Consider the following 12,150-nt stretch of genomic DNA (forward strand, 5'->3'; position numbering starts at 1 on the left):
GCAGGGTGATCTTTGGGTGTCTGAGGCTGGATTTGGACCCGGGTGCTCCTGACTCAAGGGCCAATGCTCTGTCTGCCACTCAGCCACCCCTACTATTATTACTATTTTATTTTATTTTGGGCCTTTTTTTTCTTTTTTCTTTGGTTTTTGCAGGGCAGTGGGGTTTGGGTGGCTTGCATGTCACACAGCTGGGTGATTGTTGGGTCTATGGGGCTGGATGTGGGCTCGGATGCTCATGGCTCCAGGGCTGGTGCTTCATCCATTGCACCACCTGGCCATACCTACAATTATTACTATTATTCTTTTTTTAATTTTAATTCTTTTCTCTCCCCTTTACTTTATCGCCCAAGCAAGTCTATATTCATGGGGGGAGGGGTATTTTGTTTACTCTTAAACAAGAATATTTTATTAATGTAAAAAAAACATTTGTACAAAATGAGAATTAAAAAATAAAATTAAAAAAAATTATTCTGTTTCCATTTGCCCAATTGTAATTTTAAAGTAGTTGTTTTCTTCTTTCAATTCACGTATTTCCTTTTCCAAGCTGTTGAATTTATTTAGCATTTTCCCCCAATTTTTCCACTTCATTTTTAAAATCTTTTTTCAGCTTTCTAGATATCTTTTTGGGTTTAAGACAATTCATATTCCTCTCTGGGGCTTCACAAGAAGTACTTTTTCTTTTTCTGCCATCCTTTGCTGGGATAATGCTATGGTCTTCCTAATTGCCATAGTAACTTTCTATGGTTAGGGCTTTTCCTCTGACTTTTCTTCTCATTTTGAACTGTGCTCCTGGGCCACAGGAGGCTCTGTCCCAAGCTTCTTGTGCTGGGAGAGAGGCCTGCTCACAGACCATTTGCTTACTTACTGTGCTGGGGTTGACTGGCCTAGCTGAGTAAGGGTTCTAGAGCTCTCAATTTGCCATTTGCACCAATGTTGGAGTTCTCACAGCTGGCCTACTATGTCTTTGGTTTGCTAAGCCAGGACCTAAGGGTATCAGGTGCTGATCTTTGCTATGGTTGAGAGCCTCTCTCTAGCTTTATCCATTTCCCATCTGCCCTCCATCCAAGTGAGACAGACCTTTCCTAAAGTTCTTCCAAGAAATGTTGCACTCTGTCTTTTTGTGTGTTTTACTGTTCCAGAATCTGTTCAGAGGCTTGATCAACATTATATTTGAGGAAAACTTGGAAGAGCTAAGAAAGTTACTGGGTTTCTCTTTGCCATCTTGGCTCTCTCCCTGTTCCAAAATACCATCTCAAAACAGGAAATCAGTAGTAAAATGCCTGTATGTAAAACCTCAAAAGGGATTATGAATTCCTCTTGGAAGGGCTCAAAAAGAATTTTAAAAAATCAAGTAAGAGAGAAGAAAAATTGGGGAAAGAAATGAATTATACAGAATTATGAAAAAAGAGTAAATAGCTGGAAAAGGAAGAACAAAAACTACCTCAAAAAACACCTCAAAAAAAATCCACTGAAGAAAATATTGCCTTTAAAATTAGAACTAGCCAAATAGAAAAGTAGATTCAAAAGCTAAATGAACAAAATAAATCTGTAAAAATTAGAATTGGACAAGTGGAAATTACTAACTCAATGAGATCTCAAGAATCCATCTGACAAAAATCAAAAGACTGGAAAATAGAGGAAAAACAACTCACCTAGAAAATTATATCTAGCAGAAATAATTTAAGAATTATTAGACTACCTGAAAGTCATCATCAAAAAAAAGAGCCTAGATAATATCTTTCAGAAAATCATCAAGGAACACTATACCAATATCTGAGAACCAGAGAGATAGGGTGAAAGAATAAAAGTATAACTGGAGAAAAATACAATGGAAGGAAATATACAGCAATCTTAACTGTGACTATGAATGGAATGAACTCTCTCATAAAATGGAAGCAGATAGAAAACTAGAATCCTACAAAGTGCTATTACAAGAAACACCTGAAACAGACACACAGAGTTAAGTGGCTGCATCAGAATATATTATGTATGCTTCAGCTTAAGTAAAAAAGCAGGTAGCAATTCTGATCTTAGACAAAAGCAAAAAGGAAAAATAGACTTAATTAAGAGACAAAGGAAATAACATTTTGCTAAACAGTACCATAAATAATTAAATAATCACAATACTAAACATATATGTATGAAATAGTTAAGTATCCAAATTCTTAGAAGTTAAGTGAGTTACAGAAAGAAATAGACAGCAAAACTATACTAATAGGGGACCTCAACCTCCCTCTCTTAGAATTAGATAAATCTAACCACAAAATAAACAGGAGAGAAGTTAAGGAGCTGAAAAGAGTTTTTAGAAAAGTAGATATGACAGATTACCAGAAGTGAGGATAGAAAGGAGTACATGGAACCTACCAAAAAATTAATCATAAAATAAGGTATAAAAACTTCACAATCAAATGCAGAAAGGGAGAAATATTAAATGCATCCTTTTCAGATCATGATATAATAAAAATTACATGTAGTAAAAGGTCATAGAAAGCCAGTCTAAAAATTAATTGAAAACTAAATAACCTAATTTTAAAGAATGGGTCAAAAACCAAATCATAAAAACAATCAATAATTTCATTCAAGAGAATGACAATAATGAGACAACATACCAAGACTTATTAGGATGCAGCCAAAGCAATTCTTAGAGGAAATTTCATATCTCTAGCTTGCATGAATAAAATAGAGAAAGAGATCAATGAGTTGGGCATGCAACTAAAAGAACTAGAAAAAGAACAAATTTTAAATACCAAATAAAATACCAGATTATAAATCCTGAAAATCAAGGGAGAGGTTAATAAAATTGAAAGAAACAAACTAGTAAATAAAACTAAGAGTCTGTTTTATGAAAAAAATCAACAAAATAGATAAACCTTTGGTTAATTTGATTAAAAAAAATTAATTCTCATACCATATAAATTATTGAGAAAAAAAGGCAAAAAAGGAGTCCTACTAAACTGCTTTTATGACATGAATATGGTGCTGATATCTAAACCAGGAGGAACCAAAAAAGAGAAAAAAAAATTTAGATATATTTCCCTAATGAATCTTTATGAAAAAAATTTAAATAATATATTAGCAAAGAGATAATAGCAACTTATCACCAAGATAATACACTATGACCTCATAGGATTTATGCCAGGAATGTAGGATTTTTTTCATTATTAGGAAAACTATCAACATAATTGACCAAATCAATAAGAAAACTAATAGAGATCATGAGATTATCTCAATAGATACAAAAAAAGGTTTTGACAAAATGCAGTACTCATTTCTATTTAAAACACTAGAAAGCATCAGAATAAATGGAATTTTCCTTAAAATTATAAGTAGTAACTATATAAAACTATGAGCAAACATTATATGTAATGGGGAAAAGTTAAAAGGATTCCAAGACAAGAATGCCCATTATCACCACTATTATTCATTATTATACAAGAAATGTTAGCTTTAGCAATGAGAAAAAGAAATTGAAGGATTTAGAAAAGATAATATGAAAACTATCACTCTTGGCAGATGACATGATGGTATACTTAAAGAATCAACAAACTACTTGAAGCCATTAACAAAGATGCAAAGATATAAAATAAGCCCACATAAATCATCAGCATTTCTATATGTTACTAACAAAGCCCAGCAGCAAAAGCTAGAAAAAGAAGTTCCATTAAAATAACCATAAAAGTATTTGGGCAGGGGTGGCTAGGTGGCATAGTGGATAAAGCACAGGCCCTGGAGTCAGGAGTACCTGGGTTCAAATCCAGTCTCAGACACTTAATAATTACCTAGCTGTGTGGCCTTGGGCAAGCCACTTAACCCCGTTTGCCTTGGAAAAAAAAACTAAAAAAAAAAAAGTATTTGGGCATCTACCTGCCAAGACAAAGTCAGGAACTATATGGACACTTTTCACAAGTAAAGTCAGATCTAAATAAGTGGAAAATTATCAATTACTCATGGGGAGTTAATATAATAAAATAATAATATAATAAAAATGACAATTTTATCTAAATTAATTTATTCAGGGCCATAACAAACAAACTACTAAAATTATTTAAGAGCTAGGAAAATAACAACAAAATTTCTCTTTAAAAAAAAAGGTCAGGAATATCAAGGGAATTAGTGAAAAAATGCAAAGAAAGGTAGCCAAGTCATTTCTGATCTCAAACTATATTATAAAGAGCAATCATCAAAATTATTTGGTACTGGCTAAGAAATAGAGTGGATTATCAGTGGAATAGATTAGGTATATCAGACACAGTAGTAAACAATAATTGTCATCTACTGTTTGCTAAACCCAAAGACTCTAGCTTCTGGAATAAGAAATCATTATTTGACAAAAACTTCTGGGAAAACTGGAAAATCATGCAGAAACTAGGTAAAAATGGATACATGTTTAGACATATAGGTGATACCATAAGCAAATTAAGAGAGCAAGGATTAGTTTACCTCATCAGATCCTTGGAGAAGAACTTACCACCAAACAAGAGATAGAGAATATTGTGAAATACAAAATAATTTTGATTACACTAAATTAAGAAAGTTTTGTATAAACACAAACAATATAACCAAGAGTATAAGGAAAGCAGAAAAATGGGAAAACAGTTTTTATAGCAAGTATTTCTGATAAAAGTCTCATTTCTGAAATACATAGAGAGCTGAGGCAAATTTATAATAATGCAAGTTATTCCCCAATTGATAAATAGTCAAAGGATATGAGCAGGAATTTCTTAAGAGGAAGAAATTAAAGCTATTTCTAGTAATATTTAAAAAATGCTTTCAAGATTAGAGAAATGCAAATTAAAATAACTAAGGTACTACCTCACACTTAAAAGTCTGACTAATATGACAGAAAAGGGTAATGATAAAAGTTGGTGAAGACATGAGAAAATTGGAACACTAATACATTTCTGGAAAGCAATTTAGAACTATGCCTAAAGGACTATAAAACTGTGCATACCCTTTGATCCAGCAATACCACATTATTCCAAAGAGATCATGAAAAAGAGAAAAAAATATATATATATATATATAAAAAAACATTTATAGCAACAATTTTTGCAGCGGCAAAAAAACTTCAAATTGAGGGATGTTCCTCAACTGGGGAATGACTAAACAAAGCTGTGGTATATGGATGTTATGCAATACTATTGTTCTATAAGAAATGATGAGCAGATGGATTTCAAAAACAAAAACTAACAAACTAAAGGCTTACATGAACTGATGCTGAGAGAAGTGAACAGAACCAGGAGAATAATTTACACAGTAAAAGCAACATTGTGATGATCAACTATGACAGACTTAACTCTTCTTGGCAATACAATGATTCCAAAACAATTCCAAAAGATTCATGTTGGAAAATGCTGTCCATATCCAGAGTAGTATCTAGGGAGTCTGAATGCAGATTGAAGCATACTACTTTCACTTTTTTTTTATTCATTTCTTCTCAGGGTTTTTCCCATTTGTTTGAATACTTCTTTCACAATATGACTAATGTGGAAATATGTTTCCTTTCAAGAAGCAAGTGTCTTTTAATTTTATGGTTGCAGTCACCACCTGCAGTGAACAAGTCCAAGAATATAGAATCTAGGGGTGGCTAGGTGGTGCAGTGGATAGAGCACCAGCCCTGGAGTCAGGAGTTACCTGAGTTCAAATCCAGCCTCAGACACTTAATAATTACCTAGCTGTGTGGTCTTGGGCAAGCCACTTAACCCCATTTGTCTTGCAAAAACCTAAAAACAAAAAGAATATAAAATGTGACCATTTGTCAAAATGTTTGTTAGTTTTGGGGTATTAATTTTTAAGCCAGTTTTTATATTCTCCTCACTCTCATCAAGAGACTTCTTACTTCTTCCTCACTTTCTGCCATCAGAGTGGTAATCCTCTGCATATCTGAGATTGTTGATATTTGTCCCAGAGATCTTAATTCTGGCTTTTGAATAATCCCAGCATTGGTATTTGGTATGATATACTCTTCATATAAATTAAGTAAATTGACAATATATAGCCATGTTATACTCCTTTTCCAATCTTAAATCAATGAATTGTTTTCTTGCTGGCCCTGCATACAGGTTCTTTGTTTTAAGATCCATAGTCAAAGGTTTTAGTGTAGTTTTAAAGAAGCAGAAATAGATGTTTTTCTGGAACTCCCTTGCCTTCTCCATGATCCAGCAAATGTTGGCACATGGATCTCTAGTTCTTCTACCTCTTTGAGAACACATTGTCTACCTTTTAGAATCTTAAACATGACCTTGCTGGTATATGAAATAAATCCAATTATTTGGTAATCTGAATATTCCTTGGCATTGTCCTTTTTAGGACTGGGATGTAAACTGATCTTTTTCAATCCAATGGCTACTGTTGAGTTTTACAACTTTACTGACCGATTAAGTACAGCAATTTAATAGCATCCTCTTCTAGGGTTTTACATAGCTAAGCTGGAATTCCATCACTTCCACTATGTTTATTGTTAGCTATGTTTCCTAAGGCTCATTTGACTTCTCTAGGATGCCTGACTCTAGATTAGTAATCATACTATGGTAAAAGGTGATGTTAAGATTTTTCTTGTATAGTTCCTGCCATTTCTTTATCTCTCCTGCTTCTGTTAAGTCCCTATAATTTTGTCTTTTTCGTGCCTATTTCTGCATGAAATATCCCCTTATCTCTAATTTTCTCTGTAATCTTTCCCATTTTTTGTTTTCTTCTATTTCTTTGCATTACTCATTTGAGAAAATTTTATGTTGCTATTCTTGCTATTATGTGGAACTGTAGATTCAGTTGAGTATAGCTTTCCTTATTTCCTTTCCCTTTTGCTTTCCTTCTTTCCTCAGCTATTTATAAAACCTCATCAAATGCTTTCTTGCTCTTCTTGTTCTTCAAGAAGTATTTTGTTGCTGCCTCATATACAATACTGCAAATGAAATCTTACTTTCTTATAAAGATACCACATTCCTTGCCATTTTCTCCAATACAAAACCTCTTTTAAAATCATGCATTCCATCAAAGCAACAAGGCAAGTCAGCAATTCCTTGCTCTTTCCACAGCCACTTCTAAATCATCCCCTCAGGAAACTTTCAAGCCGCAATCTTTTTTGAAATTTGAATGACTTGTTCAGATCCTAACTGTTGCCATGTGCCAGCCTGCAAGAAGCTATTCCTTTTCCTCCTCAATAAATTCAATCTTTGGCTCAGAATCCCTGCTCTGTTCTCAAACCTGGGGGATTTACTAGTCCGTTGATCAATTTTCAAACATCCTGTGTCTGATCTCAGGACATGTACTTCCTCAAATCACATGAATTCCAGGCTCAAACTATCTTGGTCACCTACAGAGAGCATTAACACCTTAACCCTATCATCACGAAAATCAGTTTCACCTCAAATATTTTTAAGCTCAGAAATTACCCTTTTGATAGGTGCTATTGTGATTAAAGTGAACTTGGATTCAAGGAACAGTTGAGTTCAAAAAATAATAGTAAACTGTTTTAAACATCTTCACATTCACAGTTAAATGTTAGTTATTATTTTTATTCCTCATTCCTTAAAGTGATCTCTGATCTCTCCTTTCTTCCCCCTTCTTCTAAAAGACCTGAATTGACTTCACTATCCTCCCTTCACAATATTGACTAATTAACTAGTCCAACAAACACTGTTTCATTCTTGAAAGCCTTGCTTCTTACTACTAGTTCAATGCTGTTTAATCCTAGATAGTGGGTTACCTCCTTTACCACCTCCCACATCTTCTTCCACTCCTGACAATCTAAAATACTAGTGGGGGAAGTCACAATATTTTGCATGTCAGTGCACTACAAATTTATTATTTAACCTCAATAGGGCCCTCACAGTTTATGGCAATTGTGTTACTTATTAGTCTCTCCTTTCAACACCTAACTAACTATTCCATATCATCTCTTTCCTCAAACATCCACCTGGAACCCCACTCTCCATTACCCTGTAAATAAACTTACTTATGAGATTAAAAGCTATACCTTGTAAACTCCCTATCCCTTAATCCATGCTTCTCACTAGATCTCCTTTATTCCAGTCAAAAGGATGATATGACACTGACCTTAATCCTATTCCCCCACATGTCACAGAATCCCAGAGTTGGAAGAAACTCCAAAGACATTAGTCCACAACTGTACCTAAAGAAAATCTTCTAAAACTGAAGTGTCAAACTTCCAGTCCCCATGTCCTTCCTAAACTTTCAAGTGCTAAATGGAACCATTTAGGAAAATCAAAACACACGAAAAACATAAATTAATTTGTGAAATCTTTTTCTATTTCAGTTTGATACCGCTAATAATATTCCTAACAAGAAAGGCAACAAACCTCTCTTTCAATTAAAGGCACCTAATAACCTTCCAAGTCAGTTCATTACTTTTTGATGATAGTTAAAACAGTCAACCTATTCTCTGGATTGTTAACTCATAAATGAGCTTACCCTTGGCTTGTGTGACCTTTGCTCATTCTTCTTCCAGCTCTCCTTATCTACCAGCCTTTCCTCATTTTAAGCAAACATTGTCAGGTCTCTCATTCTATTAAAAAAAAAAACCAAAAACCCTTCACTTAAAGCTATTCCCTCAGCAAAGCTAATCAATTCCTCAGGAAGCATTACTAAGTACCTATTATATACCAGGAGGCATGCTAAGTGCTAGATATACAAAACAAACGAAATATTCTGTGCCCTCAAGAAATTCAGAGTCTATAAAGGAAAAGTATGTATGTATGTATGTGTGAAGGAATACCTATAAAATAAATTTTAAAAAAGCAATTTCAAGGGAAGACATAGGGAATCAGGAAAAATATCATAGTTGGTTGTACTTGAGGTGAGCTTTCAAAGAATCTAAGTGTTTCTAAAAGGGGATGTTTGAGGTAAAGCCAGTGTAGCTGAACTACCTCTATCTGACATAAACACACACACACACACACACACACACACAAACACAGAAACATGAGTGAGAACATGTTGATTTCTTAATATAATGTTAAGTTTCTTGAGGGTAGTGTCTATGTCATTTTATATGTGTGTATATATATACAACATATATATTTATACATGATACATAAACATACACATAGACATATATAACTATATATTCACCAATCCATCTAATCTTTCAAGGTTGCCCTTCTACAGGGTGGCTAGGTGGCACAGTGGATGCAGCATGGGCCCTGGAGTCAGGAGTACCTGAATTCAAATCCTGCCTCAGATACTTAATAATTACCTAGCTGTGTGGCCTTGGGCAAGCCACTTAACCCCATTTGCCTTGCAAAAACCTAAAAAAAAAAAAAGATTGCCCCCCCCTCCTTCATCCCCACTCTCATTTATCTTCAATCTCACCCTCCAGACTATTGCCTACAACAAACATACTCATGTCTCATCCCTATTGGCTCAAAAAACAAAACCAAAAATGTCTCATCTTCAAAAAAAACCCACCCCTGCAGATCCTTTCATGCCGGATACCTAGCATATCATCCCTGATTAAATTCTTTGAGTAGTACCTTCCTCTCCTCTCATTCTTTGTAGAACTACAATCTGGATTCCAACTTAATTGGTTCAATTGAAATTGCTCTCTCCAAAATTATCCATGTCCTCCTAATTGTCAACTCCAATAACCTTTTCTCAGTAATCTTTGCTGCCTTTTACACTGTCAGTCACCCTCTTCTCATTATTCTATTCTCTCTTGGTTTTTTGGTGTACTACTTTCTCCTGGTTTTCCTCCCACCCTTCTAAACACTCCTCAGTCTCCCTTTACTCAGACCATGACTACCAACTGGGCTCTGTTCTGGATCCTCTTCTCTTTTCCCTCTAAACTATTTCACTTGGTGATTTCATCAATTCCCATGAATTCAATTTTCATCTCTATACTGATAATCTCAAATCTAATTTCTCTGCTGACCTCCAATTTCACATCTCCAATTTTGTATTTCGCATCTTAAACTGAATGTCATATAGACATCTTAAATTCAACAAGTCCAAAACTGAACTCATTATCTTTCCCCAAAATCTTCCCCCTTCCAAACTTCCCCACCTCCTAGTCCCCCAGGCCCACAATCTAGGGTCAATCTGTTGTCAAAGTCTGTCAATTTCACCTTTGCAACATCTTTCAAATACACCTCCCCCATCTCTGATATTGCTACCACCTTAGTATGGGCCCTTACCTACTCACATCCGGATTACTGCAAATGCTGCTAGTCTACCTGCTGCAGATTTCTTCCCATCCAATCCTTCCTCCATTCAGTCATCAAGGTAATTTTCCTAAAGCACAGATCCAATTCCCATCAACTCCAGGATTAAAGATAAAATCATCAGATGTTCAAAACAAAGCCTCCTTTCTACCTTTTCAGTCTTCTTATACTTTACATATCCTATTAGCATTTCCATTAGTCTTGCATCCAGCGGCAATGGCCTCCTTACAATTCCATGAACAAGATACTCCTGCTGTGAGCATTTTCATCATGCCTCGATTGATTTCTCTCATCTTTGCTTCCTATTTTTCTCTGGCTTCCCTCAGGACCCAGGTAAAATCCTCCTTCTGCTGGAGGTCTTTCCTAGTCTCTCTTAGTCCCTCAGATGATTATTTTCTATTTCCTATATCTACCATGCTGTATGTAGTTGTTTGCAAGTCGACTCCCTCATTAGATAGTGAGCTCTTAGGGCAGCAAATGTCTTTTGCCTTTCTTTGTATTCCCAGTACTTAGCACGGAGCCTGATACATAGTAGGTGCTTAATGAATTCTTATTGACTGTCTATTCACATCCCTAATGTTTGACACAGTGTTTGAACATACCAAGGGCTTAATAAATATTTAAATGGATTGTGACAATTGCTGCAGTTTTTTTTAACTGCAGCACAGTTAAACAAAAGCACAGAAAAAACAAAGTCTTACTACAAAGAAGCTTATCTGTAACGTTGGAAGCTGAATTTTGAGAAGCAAAAACTAAGCTGTTACTAAGTAATATATCATCTAGGAAAATAACCCTGGTTCCTAGTGATGGAACATCTGAAGAAGCCACGCACATAGATTACAGATTTCTAAACAATTAATCATTTGCAATCGAGAAACAACTTCATCACTGATCTTGAGATGATCTACCAAACAAGTCCATTGCCTTTAAATTCTAAGATTATCTGGCCTCCGTGATCTCATCTCAGCTCTTGGTATATTTTAACAATTGAGTCTAGAGCTAATGTGCTGCAGAAGCTTTACAGCGCTCCTCCCAAAGATGGGGAAGAAGAAGAAAGGAATTAAATTCTTTTTCATGAAATTTATACTTTCAATTTGGAGGAAAAACCCCTCTCCCCGCCTCCCACCATCACTCAAGTGCATTAAAGATTCCAGAGGCTTTCCACCCCCCACCCCTAGCCCGGCGCTTTACAAATTCGGCCAGTGTTCACCTCCCCCGGCCCCACCTAGACTCCAGCTGAGTCGTGCGCTTAGGCCCGGGCCGGGTGATGGCATGGCCCCTCCGTGTCCCGGCAGCTCTTACCTGGGAACGCAACTGGGACTAGAGCCGTCGATCTCCCAGGTGGCGAACAGGTTCATGGGCACAGGCGTGTTCAGGGCGCCGGGCCCCGCAGGGAAGCTCAGCCTGCTCTTCTCCGCCATGGTGCAAGCGGGGCCGGACTCTGTGGGCCAAGTCCCTGTTTCAGCTGCAGCCTGAGCCAGGGGGTGAGGGGAGGAGGCGGGGAGGTCGGAGCCGGGACGGCCAGCTGGTGAGGCCCTCGTTCGCCGCGGCCTGGGTGGGGGTTTAGGGGAGGCGACGGCCCTAGGCTGGGGGCTGTGGCCCGAAGCAAGGGGGAGCAGAGAAAAGGGGTTTACATGGCTGTGGGTGGTTGCGGATCAGCGGAGGGGCTTCGGGGGGGAGAAAGGCACTTGGATCCACACAGCTGGTGGAAGAAGGCAGTGGCCGCTCGGCGCGCGCCCGCTCCCTCAGTCACAACAGGGACGGAACAGCCCAGACTAAGCAGTGGTCGAGGCTCCGAGCCCCGCCCCACTAGCTACTGGAGAGCCGAAATCTGGACCGGCCGCAAGCGCCTGCGCACTCGGACTCGCGGAGGGGGGGACTCCCAACATGAGAATAAGCAACCTACTCCGAGCTCCTCGGTTGTTTGGTAGCCGCCTCGGCGTCGACCGATTGGCCGAACCCAGTTTGAGCT

The 12,150-nt window shown here is 37.1% G+C and overlaps 1 protein-coding gene across 5 annotated transcripts in view; it reads right to left on the reverse strand.

Moving 5' to 3' along the window:
• PACS2 (phosphofurin acidic cluster sorting protein 2) overlaps positions 1-12,103 on the reverse strand; it is a 342,997-nt gene extending 330,894 nt beyond the window's left edge. Inside the window, exons 1-2 of one of the 5 annotated variants that reach the window (XM_074213318.1) lie at positions 12,085-12,103; positions 11,481-11,619 (exon numbers count right to left, since the gene is read on the reverse strand). In XM_074213318.1, the coding sequence (XP_074069419.1) occupies positions 11,481-11,599 (119 nt within the window). In that variant the 5' untranslated portion in view covers positions 11,600-11,619; positions 12,085-12,103. Of the gene's footprint in view, positions 1-8,430; positions 9,280-11,480; positions 12,025-12,084 lie in introns of those variants that run through there. The other 4 variants (XM_074213320.1, XM_074213321.1, XM_074213322.1 and 1 more) reach the window with 4 other exon arrangements.
• Positions 12,104-12,150: the final 47 nt, after the last annotated feature.

The sequence above is a fragment of the Macrotis lagotis genome, chromosome 1 (assembly GCF_037893015.1).
Source record: "Macrotis lagotis isolate mMagLag1 chromosome 1, bilby.v1.9.chrom.fasta, whole genome shotgun sequence".
NCBI lineage: Eukaryota > Metazoa > Chordata > Mammalia > Peramelemorphia > Peramelidae > Macrotis > Macrotis lagotis.